Raw genomic sequence first — 17,885 nt, 5'->3', positions numbered from 1 at the left:
CTCTGACAGTTAGGAAGTTTTTCCTAACATCCAACTTAACTCCCTTGCAGCACTTTAAGTCCATTGCTTCTTGTCCTATCATCAGAGGTTAAGGAAAATATTTTTTCTCCCTCCTCCTTGTAACACCCTTTTAGGTTCTTGAAAGCTGCTATCATGTTCCCTCGGTTTCCTCTTTTCTAGACTAAATAAACACAATCTATCAATCTTTCCTTATAGGTCAATTTCCTAGACCTTTTGTGGTTGCTCTTCTATGGACCTTCATCCAATTTGACCACATCTTTCCTGAAACGTGATGCCCAGAAGTAGACACAATACTTCAGTGGAGGCATACAAAGTAAAGTGGAAGAATTATTTCTCGTGTCTTACTCACAACACACCTGTTAATGCATACCAGAATGATTGCTTTTTTGGCAACAGTGTCACACAGTTGACTCCTATTTAGCTTGTGGTCCACTATGATTCCTAGATTTCTTTCTGCAGTACTCCTTTCTAGACAGTCACTTCCCATTGTGTGTGAAAATGGAAAGGCACACATTTGTGAAGGAGAACAGGCTGCAGTTCCTGCTCTGGTAAATATTTACTATTCTTTGCTTTTATAACCAATGCACACAAACTCTCACTTTCACTTTCTTGGTTACAAGCTTATTTGGGAATATAAACTTCTCCTTGGTGGGTTCCAGGCCAAAAGAAAGATTATTCATTGCCAAATGATACAGTATGGCAACATCCATCATAACTGGTGAATTCCTCCTGAACACTTTGATGCACTTGAACCACTCCACAACAGCAAACCCAGCTGCCACAGTGGCGGCAGGGCCTCACACTAGTGTTATAAACTCAATCGAAGTTGCAAGAACGGCAATGCCAGCATGTCTACTAGATCCTTGGTAGTGGCAGCAATGCAGTCACAAATAGTTAGTGCAACAATGACCTGCTGGGACATAGGACAGCCATGGTAAGCTCCAAGCCAATAAGTACTGGCAACAGCAGCAACATGTACTGGAGATAGCAACTGGGATCCTGCCTGGTGACTCTACAATACCATGCAGGCAGCAACAGGATGTCAGTGGACATCTTAATGCAGAGGTTCTCAAATTATGGGTCACAGCTCCATTTTAATGGTGTCACCCTGGCTAACATTAGACTTGGAGTGTGGGCCGAAGTCTCAGTCCTACTGTCTGGACGGAAGCCAAAGCTCGAGGGTTTCAGCCCTGGATGTCTCCACCTGCAGCTGAAGACCTGGCATTTGTGGTTTGGTGCCCCATCACCCCAGGCGGCTGAGCTCGGGCAGGTTTCTGCCTGGGTCCCCATTCCGGGGGAGGACGGGCTTGTGCAGTAGTTTCTGTTGCCAGGAAGGGATTGCAGTGCAGTGAAGTTTGAGCACCTCTGCCCCAGTGCGTGCATGGACCACCACGGGCTCCATGGCTACCAAGCACTAACCCCCCGCCCGGCTCCGGCTGGTGGAGCAGGGGCGGGCTGCGCGAGGCGAGCAGGCCCCTGGAGTTCCTGCGGCAGCTTCGCAGCGCCAGGTCGGCCGCCCCTCCCCGCCACCGCAGGCTTCCCGCGGGGCCTTGCACCCGACGTCTCCTCGGCTCCCCACCGCGGCCGAAGGAGGGAGGGACCCCTGCCCACAAAGGGGCCTGAGGAGACGCACGCTCGCTCGAGCCCTCCCCGAGGAGGAGGAGGAGGGGGGGACGGCGGCCGCCTGACCCCTCCTTCCCCGCCCCTTCGGCAGCACACAGCCGGGCCGCTGCGGCCATTCCGGGAGTCTCCACAAGGCCCAGCGGCGGCGGGGAGAGGGAAGCCGACGCGCGCGCTGGGGCGCGCGAGGGCTTCAACCTCCCCCCCCGCCTCCGCGCTGGGCGGTTGGCACCTCGCGCGCGCGCGCTCGCCCCCCCCCACCCCACCTCCGTCTCGCGGGGGGGACCTCGCGCCGCGTCTCGCGCGGTTCACGCACCAACGGTCCCACGCGTTCAAACCAAGCTGGAGCCGGGGAGGAGCGGGCGGCTGGGGACTCACCGGGTCCGGGAGAGGCGGCGGCAGCGGCGGCGGGAGCAGCTCCTGGGTACATGTCTCCGCGTGAGGAGGCGGCGGCGGCGGCGGCGGCAGCGCCTCTCCGCAGGGCCGGCGGTTCCTACCTCAGCGGCCGCTCTGGGGAACTAGCCCGAGCCCCGGCTGCACTCTCAAGGCAGGGAGGAGGAGGGCCGACTCCGAGCCGGGGAACCAGGTTACTCGGCGGCGCTGGGGCTGGGAGGAGCCGGGTGGTCACGGGGGAGGCAGAGGCTCCTCCCACCCAGTGTCCGTCTCCCTCCCTTTGCCGGCGGGAAGCGCCGCCTCAGCGACCAGGGGCTGCCCTCAGCGCCGCCGCACGCTCCCCCCCCCCCCCCCCCCCGCCTCGCTGAAGCGGCTGCACCCTGCTCCTCCCCTCCCTCGTGTGCGGGCTGGAGGGACATTCCCGCCCCCGCCTTCCCTGGCAGAGCTGCCCCAGCTTAAAGAGCTGTGGGAGCAGTTGTATTGGGGTGTTGAGAGCCGTGCCCCAAACTGTCTAGGGCTGTGTCTAGACTGCAGGGTTTTTTTTTTTTTTCGAAAAAAGTAGCTTTTTTTCGAAAAATGTCACCTGCGTCTAGACTACAGCCCCGTTCTTTCGAAATTAAATCGAGAAAGAACGCGGCTTTTCTTTCGACGGCGGTACTCCTCATTTCGCGAAGAATAACGCCTTTTTGCGAAAGTGCTCTTTCGAAAAAAGGCGCTATGTTATGCAAACTGTGCTTTTTCGAAAGAGAGCATCCAGACTGCCGGGGTGCTCTCTTTCGAAAAAGCGGCTTGCTTTTTCGAAAGTACGGGTTGCAGTCTAGATGCTCTTTTTCGAAAGCGGCTTTTTCGAAAATATCTTTCGAAAAAGCCTCTTTTGAAAGAGGCTTGCAGGCTAGACGTAGCCTAGGAGGGAAACCTCTTCAAGCCAAAGGGTGCGCCCACACCCCCTAACTTAGTTCCAGCATCACCTATGGCGCAAACCCTGCCCCCAGGACTCCCTAGCAAGCCTGACCGTAGGAGAAGGGGGCAAAGAGGCAACTGTCCTAGGACTCCGCCATTCAAAAAGGCCCAGGGCTCCAGGGGTGCCATTTCAGAAGGGGAGGGAGAGGGGGAGTGAGACCTTGAAGGGAAATCGACTGAGGACAGAGGCTTTAGCAGTGTTACTTATAGGGATATTAAATTGCGAGTAATTGGCTACTTGACTAGTCTGCATTTTGCATTGACTATTTGATTAGTCGATAGGGCACCTCCGCCTTTGACGTGTAGCAACAGCCCTAAGGCTGTTGCTACACATCAAAGGCAAAAGTGCCGCCGCATGAGTCAACCTGGGACTCCCCCACTGACCCCGGGTTTCATGCAGCACTGCTGCTTTGAAGCGCTGCAGGGAGCCCGGCGTCAGGATCCTTGCAGCATTTCAAAGCGTCAGCACTGCATGGAGTGGAGCCCAGGATCAACGGGCGACTCTCCTGCTGACCCAGAGCTCCATCCGGTGCTGCCGCTTTGAAACTCTGCGAAGAGCCTGGGGACACCACAGCTGGCCCAGTTCACTCACTGTGTTTCAAAGCAGCAGCACTGTGTGGAGCCCGGGGTCTGGCCCCAGGCTCCATGCAGCATTGTTGCTTTGAAGTTCGCCTCTTCTTCTCCCCCCTTCCGCCTCCCCACCTTGCTGCCTCTTTCTGAGAGAAGCAGCGGGGGGGGGGGCACAGAAGCAACCATTCGACTAGACTTTCACATCCCTAGTTACTTAGCATGCTTAGTACTTAGTGTACATGCTTATAAGCAAACAATACAGGTATGCAGGGGCAAGATTAGAAAGGCAAAGGCATAAAATGAGCTCAAACTAGCTACAAACATAAAAGAAAACAAGAAGACATTTTATAAATATATTAGAAGCAAGAGGAAGACCTAGGACAGGGTAGGCTCACTGGTCAGTGAGGAGGGAGAAACAGTAACGGGAAACTTGGAAATGGCAAAGATGCTTAATGACTTCTTTGTTTCAGTCTTCACCAAGAAGTCTGATGATGAAGAAATGCCTAACAGTGAATGCTAGTGGGAAGGGGGTAGTTTTATAAGATTAAAATAAAGAACAAGTTAAAAATCACTTTGAAAAGTTAGCTGTTTGCAAGTCACCAGGGCCTGATGAAATGCATCCTAGAATACTCAAGGAGCTGATAGAGGAAGTATCTGAGCCTTCAGCTATCATCTTTGAAAAATCATAGAAGATAGGAGAGATTTCAGAAGACTGGAAAAGGGAAAATATAGTGCCCATCTATAAAAAGGGAAATAAGAACAACCCAGGAAACTACAGACCAGTCAGTTTGACTTCTGTGCCAGGGAAGATAACGGAGGAATTAATTAGGGAATTCAACTGGAAGATAATAAGGTGATAGGTAACAGCCAGCATGGATTTGTAAAGAACAAATCATATCAAACCAATCTGATAGCTTTTTTTGATAGGATACAAAGTCTTGTGCATAATGGAGAAGCAGTGGTATACCTAGACTTTAGTAAGGCATTTGATACGGTCTCGCATGATATTCTTATCAATAAACTAGGCAAATACAATTTAGATGGGACTCCTATAAGGTGGGTGCGTAACTGGCTGGATAACCGTTCTCAGAGAGTACTTATTAACAGTTCACAATCTTGCTAGAAGGGCATAAGAAGTGGGGTTCCACAGGAGTCTGTTTTGAGACTGGTTCTGTTCAATAACTTCATCAATGATTTAGATATCGGCATAGTGAGTACACTTATTAAGTTTGCAGATGATATGAAGCTGGGAGGGGTTGCAACTGCTTTGGAGGATTGGGTCTGTGACGGACCGGGCCGTGTCTGGGCACAGCCGAGGGCGTCCGCTCAGGGCGAATTGCTCGAATCCGGGGCTTCTTACGGCCCCCAACTGGTGACCTTTCCACACAGGCCACAAACCAGTCCCACAGAGCACTTCAGCTGCCTGCCTGAAGCCTCCCGAGCAAAACCCCTCCTACACCCCAGCAATATCCGTGCCCCAGATGGCCCCGGGCCTCATACACAGGTGGGGGGTCCTAACACCCAACCCCACCTACCCCGAACAAGTTCTGTCCGGTTCCAAGAAACCAGCCACAGATCCCTGGTCAATTTACCCTCTGGACCTTACCCACAAATCACGCTGGGCCAATCCTTTAGAATCTATATCTAAAGGTTTATTATTACAGGAAAGAAAAGCCTGAGAGTAAGGTTATTAAAGTACAGTACGTTACATGCACCGAATCTCCCAGTCCTCGATGCAGGCTCTAGCAGAGATGTTGCAGCTGCTGGTTTAAAAGTCCTTATTGCACATCCTACGATCAGGATGGGTTCACAGGTCTTCCGGGCTCTTCAATCCCTGCAGTGCTGCCTCTGGGATGAAGTGCTGAGCTGAGAACAAAATGGCATCGACCACATGGCCTCTTTATACCCCCTTCCTAGCCTCTTCTGCTCTCAGCCGGTCACCTGGTCCTCAGCCTCTCTGTGTTCCCTGCTGGCTGCTCTCAGGACAGCCCCCATTCTTTGGGTGTGTTTTTGGCCCATTGAGAACCATTGTTCCACAGGTAATTAGCATGTCCACAGGCTCCACAGGCTCGGCCCTGCCCAATGCTTAACCACATGCAGGGAAATCTTCAGTTTCCACACAGATTACAGATCTACACACACAGACATTATATACTCACATAAACAGTGTACACAGGATCAGAAAACAACAAGCTCCCATTCAATACCCCCCATGGCTCCCTTTCATACAGATTTCTGGGGCCAACACCCCCACCTAGGGGTGCAGCAGCGATCTGGCTGCTTCCCTCCAATTCGGTAATGTGACAGGGTCATAATTCAAAATGATCTGGACAAACTAGAGAAATGCTCTGCGGTAAATAGGATGAAGTTTAATAAGGACAAATGCAAAGTACTCCATTTAAGAAGGAACAATGAGTTTCACGCATAGGGTATGTCTACTCTGCATTCCTCTTTCAAGAGAGGAATGCAAATGAAGCACGGATTTGAATCTCCCACACTTCATTTGCATAATCACGTCCAGCTGCTATTTCGAAATACCCTATTTCGGATAAAAAATGCCATGCAGATGTGGTTATTTTGAAAGAAACCCCTTCTTTCGAAATAACCCTTACTCCTTAAAAATTAGGTTTAATGATTATTTCAAAAGAAGGGGTTTCTTTCAAAATAACCGCGTCTACACAGTGTTTTTTATCTCGAAACAGGATATTTCAAAATAGCAGCTGGACACAATTGTGCAAATGAAGCATGGGAAATTCAAATCTGTGCTTCATTTGCAATTTTGCTTGGCTGCATTTGCATTCCTCTCTTGAAAGAGGAATGCAGTGTAGACATACCCATACAGAATGGGAAGCGACTGTCTAGGAAAGAATACTGGAGAAAGGGAACTAGGGGTTATAGTGGACTACAAGCTAAATATGAATCAGCAGTGTGACACTATTGCAAAAAAAAGCCAACATGATTCTGGGACGCCTTTGTGAGCAAGACACGAGAAGTCATTCTTCTGCTCTACTCTGCACTGATTAGGCCTCATCTGGAATATTGTGTTCATTTCTGGGCACCACATTTCAAGAAAGATGTGGAGAAATTAGAGAAGGTCCAGAGAAGAGACACAAGAATGATTAAAGGTCTAAAGAACATGACCCATGAAGGAAGACTGAAAAAATTGGCCTTGTTTAGTTTGGAAAGGAGAAGATTGAGGGAACAAGTTAGCTGTTTTCAGGTATCTAAAAGGGTGTCACAAGGAGGGGGGGAGGGAATTAGCTTCCTTAGCCTCTGAGGATAGGACAAGAAACAATGGGCTTAAACTTCATCAAGGGAGGTTTAGGTTGGACATTAAGAAAAACTGCCTCACAGTAAACCACTGGAATAAGTTGCCTAGGGAGGTTGTGGAATCTCCATCTCTGGAGATATTTAAGAGCAGGTTAGATAGACATCTGTCAGGGATGGTCTAGATGGTACTGGGTCCTGCCATGAGGGCAGGGGACTGGACTCAGTGACCTCTCGAGGTCCCTTCCAGTTCTAGTGTTCTATGAAAATCCTAAAATAGAATATTAAGAAAGAACAGGATACAATATAAACAGCAGAGAAGCAAAAATCATTAAGTTCAAGCTGTTAACTACTCTGAAACAAAATTTCATGTTAGTCTGGTGTTAGCCTGGTGCTTGTCCTGATTCTATTGTTTAGCATTTTGAAAAAACTGTCTATTTGGAAGAATAGACTCACAGCTGGAGCACTTCTTTGTGACCAGATGTGGTGTAGGACCTCCCTCCCCAATTGTCATACCCTGCCAACAGCATTCTGGTTACCCAGCTCTTCTTGTGACTCAGCCCTCCACCCAGGTCACAATTTAAATCCATCCCATCTGGGTGTCACAGAGTCCAATAAATAAAACTGCAAATATCATCACAGAAGGCCAGCTCTGGACTTGGTCCTTAACCCCTTATAGCAGGGAGGCTTCACGTCCACTTCTCTGGGTACCAGCCAAGGGTCTCTGTAGCTAACAGGCAATATCTGTCTATATGCAGGCCCACCCCTACTATACCTTCTGGCTATATTAATCTGTCAGCAGGGACTCCCCATATCCTACCTAAGATCACCCTTATTTCAGAGGCTGCACTCACAGGATTCTCTCCCAGAATCCCACCACAAAATCCCAAACAGGAAGTACCAACTTAAGCCAACTTCTTGCCCCCTCTCCTTCATTTTCCCTGCTTTGCTCCTTAAAATAACACTTCTTGGGAGTCTAGATCTTGCCCCTTTGTCACCAGAGGCTGCTCCACTCCCAGGGCTGCTAAGTGTCTCCTCTGGCCTCTTACAATATTTCTCTATTCAGGAGAGGATCAGAGGTGCTTCTTCTTCTTCAGGGAATGTTCCTTGACTCTCCTATCTCCCCCACTTCTATGATCTGCAGAAGTGGGTCTGCCCTGTGAAAGCTCATCACCTAATAAACCATCTTGTTAGTCTTTAAAGTGCTACATGACTGCTTTTTTTTGTTTTACCAAGATCAGACTAACATGGCTACCTCTCTCTTACTATTTACCCCAGTAATCCAAACCGAAGACATGAGGAATCCTGGCCATGTGCCATCTAAGGCATGTTGTACAGATGCTAGTAAGAAGACTGGAAGTTTCCTTTCTTCTGTTCCACCCCATCATTTCTTTTCTCCCCCTTTCTCTTTTTTTGACAAAGCAGACTTGACTGAATATTCTATAGCTATACTACCAAGTATGAACCTACAGTACTTAGTGTATAATATTGTTTTAGTGTGTCATGTGTCTTTCAGATAATGTAACAGCACCTTTTATAATAGTACTCCATTTTCCCGAGTTTTACTAAATAACAATGTAACTTTTTTTACCTTCATACATTTGAATTTCTCAATAAGTTTCCCCCCTCCTCTTTTTTTAAATACGGACTCTTACCTTGCCACTTAGTGCACATAGTCCATCTTTGTGTATAATTATTTGAAAAAAGATTTTTGTTTAAGCCTCAGTGGCCAGTTAGTACTCAAAACAAAAGCACTTCATTAGTCAGATCCAGGTCCTGAAATATGTCATAGTCCTCAACTCTAGGGAAGAATTGAAAAATTCTTCCTTTTTCCATTAATCTGTTTTTTGCCATTCCTTTTAACTTTTTTGTGCTAGGCTTTAGAATTCTTGTTTACTCAATGGTATTGCTTTGTCCACCATTTTGTTCCCTATTATCCTAATATGTGCTGGGAGCCAAGATAATGCTCCACATATCTCCATTTATACTAATCTATCCATAGAAATATAATTTAATTGATTAAATCACTTCTACATACTGAAACAACATTTTTCACCATAAGGCCTGAGACTGAATCAGAAAAAGTGACTGTTCCTGCTGACATACATCCCAGGTCCAATTTAATAGTATCCTTATTGCTACTACCTCAGCTGTCAGATTTATACATAATCAGATATTCTTTTAGATTAGATAATTCCCAGTTTTGATATGCAATATGCTGTTGTCCCTACACTTGGGATTTTTTTTTCTTTTTTGGACCCCTTTGTATTTATTCAACTAAACACAGTTCACTTTTCATCCACATATGGATACACTTTATTTTAAATACTTACTGTTTCTCTTTTATCCTTACATTTATCAAATAAATCTAAATTCACATTTGGACACGTGACTTGCCATCCATAGGTAATTTTCTCTATGACTAAAGGTTTTGACTTCATTCAGTTTTTCTTGTCTTTCAACCAATGCCATCCCTAGAGGGGTGTGGGGCCTGGAGCAAAATCCTCTCCACCCCAAGAACCTCCACAGCCTGCTACTACTCCACCCCCTTCCCAATGCTCCGCCCCTGTCCTGCCTCTTCTTGCCCCTGCTCTGCTCCCTCCCACCCTCATTGGACCCCTTTCCACAAGCCTCTTCTCCTGAGCAATGCGACCCAGGGATTACTGTGGGGGGGGGGGAGGGGGGGAGGGGAGAAGTGGGCTGATGTCAGCAGCAGAACCCCCCCACACTCACAGCAGTGTTAGGAAGTGGAATACCCCCATCCACTGTGCTCCAGTCCCCTGAGCCCGGCTCCCAGTCACATCACTCAGGGGGATGGAGCGCCCTGGGGCCGAGGTGCTCTGATTATGAAGCAGAGTGACCCAGATTGGAGAGAAAATACAGGACTATGTAGCACTTTAAAGACTAACAAGATGGTTTATTAGATGATGAGCTTTCGTGGGCCAGACCCACTTCCTCAGATCAAATAGTGGAAGAAAATAGTCACAGCCATATATACCAAAGGATACAATTTAAAAAAAATTAACACATATGAAAAGGACAAATCACATTTCAGAACAGAAGGGGGATGCAGGGGGGAAAGTGGGTCTGGCCCACGAAAGCTCATTATCTAATAAACCATCTTGTTAGTCTTTAAAGTGCTACATAGTCCTGTATTTTGTTTCAGCTACACCAGACTAACACGGCTACATTTCTATCACTATTCCAGATTGGAGAGGGCAGAGCAGAACAGGCTGCAGCTGGGTGGCTCTGCTTCCCATGGCTCCCTCCACCACTGGTTTGTGCGGGGGGCCTGACTTCTGCCAGGCCCTGCAGTAATTCCCCAAGTCTCCCAGTGCCCCATGGAGTCCTCCACATAACAGGGTCCAAGGCAGCTACCCTGAACTGTCCTATGGGTTGGACGACTGCTGTCAACTACTGCATTAATACTTTAACTCAAACAGCATATGGAGATCTAACATCATGTACTATTGTTCACCTATTAAATTCCCAACAATCCTCATATATTTTGTGGTACTACTGTCATTGCAGATATAATTAACGTTGACCCAGAATGTTAGATCCAATGGTTTTATTCATGCTGTAAGGTAGCTATAATGCTTATGTAGTGTTGTAATAAATCTCCCAGACACAATTCTTAGTGCCTGATGTTGTATTAAATCTAATTTTTTAATTTCAATTTTTATGCCGAACCAAAAGCCATATTCAAAAGCTGATCTGATTAAGGTTCTATATAGCATCAGCAATGTTTTCTTATCCATCCCCAATTAGTCCCAGTAAGACTTTTAAGCAGGTTAATCCTTCCTCTATATTTATCTTTAATATAGTTAATATGATCTTTTCAAAGTAATTTAGTAACAATTATAACCCCTTAGAATTCAAACCCTTTTAATTATATCTATTTGTTCTCCTGACAGATACAGTTATCTTTCTTTTGTAATTTTTTTTGTAAAAATCAATCCTTTGATTTTAGTAACAGAGACCTTGAAAACCCCCATTTTTCCCCAGAGGTTTCTCATAATGCTTTGTTGATTCCCTTTTCGGCCACATCAGTATTACTGTTCCTAATCCACAGAGCACAGTTACCTGCAAATAGAGTGATATCTACTCTAGCAAAAGTTTCAGAGGGGTAGCCGTGTTGGTCTGTATCTGGAAAAATTTTAAAAACAACAAATAGTCTTGCAACACCTGAGAGACTAACAAAAAATGTGGATGGTATCATGAGGTTTACGTGGGCACAACCCACTTCTTCAAATGAATGGAATTTGAAAGGTCCAGTTTTCAGATAAATAACAGAGAGGGGATAGGTTCCTAGATGAGTATGATGGAGGTATGCTGTGTGGTTATTGAAAAGAATTTGAGGTTAGGGGGTTGTTTGCAGGTGAGGATTGGTCTGTCCCTAAAAGCTTGTGAGAGTGAAGGATCATTTTCCAGGATTGGTTGTAGATTTTTGATAATGCATTGGATGGATTTAAGTTCAGGGCTGTACAAGCGGTGTCCTGTTGATTTCTTTGTAGGAGCTATCTTGAAGTAGCTGATGTCTGGGTACTCGTTTGGCTCTGCCAATCTGTTTTTTCACTTCTCTAGGTTGGTATTTCAGTTTTAAGAATGTTTTATATAAATCCTGTAGATGTTTGTCTCTGTCTGTGGGATTGGAGCAAATCCAGTTGTATCTTAGGGCCTGGCTGTAAACAATTGATTGGGAAACGTGTCTTGGATGGAAGCTATAATCACGTAGCTAAGTGTAACGGTCGGTAGGTTTCCAGTATAATGTGGAGGAAATGTGTCTGTTGTGTAATTGTAATGTAGTGTCAAGGAAGAGGATCTCTTGTGTGGACTGGTCCAGGGTAAGGTTGATGGTGGGGTGGAAGTTGTTGAAATCACTGCACATCCACTTATGTGATCTATGCATTCAAATGCCAGCAATATCCCTCTGCTATGTATATTGGCGAAACTGGACAGTCTCTTCAAGAAAGAATTAATGGACACAAATCAGATATCCATAAAGGCAACACACAGAAATCTGTTGGGGGAACATTTTAACTTACCTGGGCACTCATTAATGGATCTCAAAGTCACGGTTTTATTTCAAACCAATTTCAAAAGCCAGCTTGACAGGGAAGCTACAGAACTTAATTTCATTTACAAGTTTGATTCCTATAACAGAAGTCTAAACAAAGATGTTGGCTGGATGGCTCGCTACATTCCACATCCTAATGACATAAAAACAAACAAATGAAAGTTACTTAGAATGATACTAAGTATTCTTATCAGCTTCATTTAGAATGGGCACTCTAATTGATTATTTTTTTCCTTCTTTTTCCTCCTCTTCCCCCCATCCCCTCCTTGTGCTATTTATTTGAAAACTGGCCCCCTTAAACTCCATTCATCTGAAGAAGTAGGTTAAGCTCATGATACCATCCACATTTTTTTGTTAGCTTCAAGACTATTTGATGTTTTTTAAGTTTTTCCATCTACTGTAGCACTTACTTGTTTTGGGAGAACATTTATCAGAATATTAAAAAAGGTCAGGCTGAACTTCAGTGCTGAGAAAGAAAATGAGCAAGTAATTAAGCAATCAATTTGCAAACACCTAGAAGATAATAAGGTAATAAGTAACAGTCAACAGGCTTAAATTCAGCCTCAATCCTCCTGAACAGAGCTCCCATAAATATTTTCAAACCCATGGGAGGCCCCTGAGGTTTGGAGCAACAAAAATTATTAAAGATCTAGAAAACATAAGCTATGAGGGAAGACTTCAAAAAATTGGGTTTGTTAGTCTGTAGAAGAGAAGACATAATAACCATTTTCTGGTACATAAAAGGCAGTTATGAAGAGGAAGGGAATTATTGTTCTTTTTAACCTCTGAAGATAGGACAAGAAGCTATGAGCTTAAATCTCAGCAAAGGTGGTTTAGGTTGGACATGGGAAAAAACTTCCCAACTCTCAGCATTGAAATAAATTGCCTAGGGATGTTGTGGAGTTTCCATTATTGGAGATTTTTTAGAGTAGATTAGACAAACATTTGCCAGAGGGGGTCTAGATCAGATGTTTTCAGACTGTGGATTGGGACCCCAAAGTGAGCTGACTGCTGCCACGAAGACTGACTGCAAGTCTAACACAGAACCAAACACTGCAGTACCAGTACAATTCTTAAACCAGCAAGACATAGCAGTCACCTCAGTACCACAGTTGCCACTGCATGGCAACAATCATTCCCTGAGCTACAGGTCTGAACAGCCTCCTTTCTCTCCTGCTCCCTCAGTCCATGCATAGTAATGAAGAGGGACTCGCTCATGACAGCCGGGCTATGTCTACACTGGCAGCTTCTTGCACAAGAACATCTTGCGCAAGTGTTCTTGTGCAAGAAGTCTTGCGCAAGAAAACGTCCATACTTCCATGTGCGAGCTGTGCTTTTGTGCAAAAGCGCCCATGGCAGCGTGGATGCTCTCTTGCGCAAGAAAGCTCTGATGGCCATTTTAGCCATAGGGCTTTCTTGCACAAGAAATCCCTGCCAAACGTCCACACTGCCCTCTTGCGCAAGAACTCCTGCACAAGAGGGCTTACACCTGTTAAAAAAGAGCATAGCTCTTGCGCAAGGAGCCCTCTCTTACCACGCCGTACTGTAAATTTACTTGCGCAAGAGTGGGCGGGCAGTGTGGACACTCTGCAGATTTTTGCGCCAGAACAGCAGTACTTGCGCAAGAAGCTGCGAATGTAGACATAGCCCCACTATTTTTCACAAACCCCTCAACAACATAGAGAAGGCTTCCATGGGAAGCTACCAGACATGAGCCTCATCACTCTGGCCAGATGCAGCCCCGGTGAGGACAACCCTGGCTCTATCACCAACTTATCCAATGAAATGGTTTTTGTGGGACTCATAGACCACATACAGGAGGCATTACACCAGATCCTCCGGTCCAGGAAGATGGGAAATCAGATCACTTCCACCCTCACCAAGAGGAACTTCTGAGATTCCTGATGGAGAGACAGAGGAGGAAGGGAGGATGTCTGAACTAGACCAGGAGGATACTTCATCTGCCTGTAACTCCTCCTTACTATAGTAAGATGAGGGCCTGAAATAAAAGTTCATGTAAAATAGGCCTGGTTTGAGGCCTCAGGCCTAGTTAATAATGGTCAAGACTTTGTTAATATAAAGCAAAGCTAAGTTGTGAGCAAAAGGCAGGCCCTCTGTTCAGAGAACTTCTCACAAAAAGGGCTGATAGTTTAAAACACTAATTGGTAATAGGCTGAGGTGTAGAACAGTAATTGGCACTAGGTACTGGCTGTAAAACAGAAATTGGTACTGGTCATAAATTGAAAGCATATTCCAGAAGGATGCTAACAACATCTAATTAAAAAGGACCGTGGTACCCACGCTCCCCACACATAACAGGGACATACCAATCCAGGGTCAGGAAAGGATCTAAAATGATAGCATGATGAATGAGAGATGTTCTAATCAAGCCACAAGGTGCAGGGTGAGGGGTGGCCTCTACATAGTGTCAGAGGATAGCAATCTGTCATGTCTACAGAACGGGTGGGCAAAAGCCTCTCAATGGGCCAGATCCGGCCTGCCTAGGGCTTTGATCCAGCCTGTGTGGCTGTTCCAGGCTCTGCTCCCTAGTGCATTGCCTGAGAGCTGGAGTCCTGTGAGCCCTTTTAACTGCTTCTGTTTAAAGGGCTTGCGTGTCTCAGGCTCCCAAGCAATGCTAGTAGCGGGAGCGGTGAGCCCTTTTAACTGTTTCTATTTAAAGGACTCTCATGAGCCCTTTTAATGGAAGTAGTTGAAAGGGCTCTAGCTCAAGGTTCCCTGTAGACTGCACACTGGTGTGGCTGCCCAGCTCTTTTCTGAGCCCTCACAGAGGTTCAGAGCCCCCTATGCAGGTACAGAGCTCAGGTTGGGGAAGGGGCGGGGGGACAGACACTTGCTTCCTCATGGGGTGGAGGAGTGAAGCAGCAGCAGCTGCCTGCCTGCTGTACTGGCCCCAGCCTCTATTGTGGTCCTCCCCCCTCACTTTCCCACTCCTCTGGAGGGTCGGTACTCGCAGGGGGATCATGTGACCCAGATCGTGCTGAAGCGTCTGCTGAAGGGGAGGAGGGAACTTTGCTTCATTGCCTGCAACCAGCCACATGTAAGAAGCTGGGTAAGTTACAGACCTGCCAGATTGGCTCAACTTCTCTGCCTCTTTCCCAAATCCTCCCCTATCCTGTGAACTGCTAACAATGTAGCAGCCTCCCTGTTTCTCCCCTTGTCCTCCCAATGGGGAATTGGCTGGGCTGGGATCCTCTTTGTTACACTTCCCCACTGGCTGTGTCTAGACTGGCCAGTTTTTCCGGAAAATCAGCCGCTTTTCCGGAAAAACTTGCCAGCTGTCTACACTGGCCACTTGAATTTCCGCAAAAGCACTGACTTCCTACTGTAAGAAATTGGTGCTTTTTGCGGAAGTACTATGCTGCTTCCGTTCGGGCAAAAGTCCCTTTTGCGCAAAACTTTTGCGCAAAAGGGCCAGTGTAGGCAGCTGAGATTTGTTTTCCGCAAAAAAGTCCCGATCGCGAAAATGGCGATCGGGGCTTTTTTGCGGAAAAGTGCATCTAGATTGGCCACGGATGCTTTTCCGCAAAAAGTGCTTTTGCAGAAAAGCGTCCATGCCAATCTAGACACTCTGTTCCGAAAATGCTTTTAACGGAAAACTTTTCCGTTAAAAGCATTTGCGGAAAATCATGCCAGTCTAGACGTAGCCACTGTGTGTGGGTATGCCACATTTGCATGATTACATTTCAGCTTGAGAAAGACATAAGGAAGAAAAAGATTATTTTAACAGAATATTTTTGACTTGCAGATATCTAAAACTCTGATCTTAATGATCTGTTTTTAAATCCTGTTTACTAATTAATACATGGTTAATTGTATTGCATTAAGGCCAGATCTTTGCTATGTGGTAGAGTTCTGGCTCTTATGAGTTAGAAGTAGCAAGTGATGCTGTTTTGTAGGATGAAACCTTATTTACAAGAAACATCTGTTAGAAAGGATGATGATATGTGTACTCCAAGTTCTCAGAGGGGTATCCCTGTTACTATGTAACTAAGAAAACTTAAAAAACAAGAATGGTCCTGTAGCACCCTAGAGACTAACAAAAATATATAAATAGTATCATGAGTTTTCCTGGGCACAGTCCACTTCTTCAGCCATGGGTAGTGTTAATTTTCTTTTCGTTTGTTTTCATATTAAATAATCATAAGCATTGCTCCTTGTTAATTATCCCTTGTTTTAATATATTTTCTTCCACACCTGTGGACTACTTAAAATATATACTTATATCTAGTGTTTTTGTTTGTACTGGTGGGTGGACATCCACACACTACCTCAATATTGGTGTTGCACATAAAAAATTTCAACCCACCCAAAAGAAAATTCAACCCGCCCAAGGATGGAAAATCTTAGAGGGAACACTCTAGCATCCCTGGCACCAAGGCTGGGAGCAGCAAACCTTTAAATAGCAGGAATTGAAAGGAGCTTGCAGCGCCTGTCCCCTACTAACTTGATGCCTGGGAGCTGCAGGGGAGGCACAAGCCCTTTCAACTGCCATTTAAAAGTTCCTTCCCTTCTGCCTAAGGCTCTGCCCTTTCTGTCTGAGGCCCCGCCCCCTTCCAAAGTGGCCTGTGATCACTTAAATTTTTTTGAAGTGGCCCCCATTCAAAAATTATTGCCAGCATCTAGAGTGATGTGTAACTTATTTGTACTTGTATATAAAGAGATATGGTTCAGTAGAATCTACTTACAGCTATTACTGTACTTCATTTAAGAATAAACCTAGCCAGGCACCTTCTATCCTTATCTGATTTTGTGGTCTTTGAAGACTCTCTTGGAGTCTGCTGTTTTGACTACTTGTACAAAGTCAACATAACACACAGGATGGAGACACCTGCACATGTCTGAACGGTTATCATTGATGGAGGAAGAGACCTGTTCAGGACACTACATCAGTAAATCCTGACTACTACACTGGATGAAGCGATTATACCAACAACCCCAAAAGCATCCAGTGACTTGAAGCAGTTCTATAAATTGCAGCAAATCTTAGTCCACAGCGGGCCAGGTCACCCCTGCAGGCAGGGGCTGCTCTCCTTGGGATGCTGGAGCAGTCCTTGCCTGTGGCAAGGGGGAGGTGGTCCAACCCAGGAGTGTGCAGGGTGTGTGTGTATGCTCCAGTGAGGCTCACCTTCTCTTTAATCAGTTAACATATTCATTAACTAGTTAGCCAATTAAATGGGATTTTACAACCCTACTAACTATATCAAATGACCTGATCTCATAGAACAGTGTTTCTCAACCAGTGGTACTTGTACCTTCAGGGGTACTCAAGAGAAGTGTGAGGAGTACATCAACACAACTGAAATTTGGAGAAAATTGAACTTTTAAGTTTTACAGCACATTATTATTTTTGTACTTTTTTACCCACAAAAATGTCATCACCCACCTGGTTACGATTAAATTGTTTAAACAAATGTGTTGTAATGGTAGAAAAAGATTTTATGTGTCTGAAAACTGTAGGTGCTGGGGGTACTTTTATATTTTTAAAAGGGGAACTTACAATTTTTTTTGAAAAAGGGGTACTTAATAAAAAAGGTTGAGAAACTGTCATAGAAGATCTTCCTAAGCAGGGATGATAGCATCTTCAGGAGAAGGCTATCGTCAGTAAGGGTCACATTACAGCCCCCACAGTACTAGATAATACTCTTTCTTCACATCTGCTGTTAAACTTAGCGTGTGACTTTTTTGGTCTGTTTGCTATTGTCATTTGCTGGGCAGCTTGCCCTACATACGGTGCTAGCTGCTACCTTTTTATCTCTCGTTATGTAGGTGGGGCTGTGAGCAGAACCTGCATGAACCTAGAGAACACGGGCGTGAGAGAGAGGGATTCTCTCCATTGCAATGGCCAAGATCTCAGGCGCGCCCGGAAGACATTCGTCCACTTCGCACCTGCCCCCCCAGCTGCTTCAGCGCGTTAGCTCTCCCTGCCGTCCCCCCTTCGGCTGGACTCGGATAC

The 17,885-nt window shown here is 45.9% G+C and overlaps 1 protein-coding gene across 3 annotated transcripts in view; it reads right to left on the bottom strand.

Annotated features, from left to right (window-relative positions):
* AGO2 (argonaute RISC catalytic component 2) overlaps nt 1-2,372 on the bottom strand; it is an 89,584-nt gene extending 87,212 nt beyond the window's left edge. For 2 of the 3 annotated variants that reach the window (XM_075920066.1, XM_075920067.1), the window contains exon 1: nt 2,020-2,371. In XM_075920066.1, the coding sequence (XP_075776181.1) occupies nt 2,020-2,071 (52 nt within the window). In that variant the 5' untranslated portion in view covers nt 2,072-2,371. Of the gene's footprint in view, nt 1-2,019 lie in introns of all 3 variants that reach the window. The other variant, XR_012901187.1, reaches the window with a different exon arrangement.
* Nucleotides 2,373-17,885: the final 15,513 nt, after the last annotated feature.

The sequence above is a fragment of the Pelodiscus sinensis genome, chromosome 2 (genome assembly GCF_049634645.1).
Source record: "Pelodiscus sinensis isolate JC-2024 chromosome 2, ASM4963464v1, whole genome shotgun sequence".
Classification (NCBI taxonomy): domain Eukaryota; kingdom Metazoa; phylum Chordata; order Testudines; family Trionychidae; genus Pelodiscus; species Pelodiscus sinensis.
The sequence above is the reverse complement of the archived record's forward strand: the minus strand, read 5'-3'. Positions and strand labels throughout refer to the sequence as shown.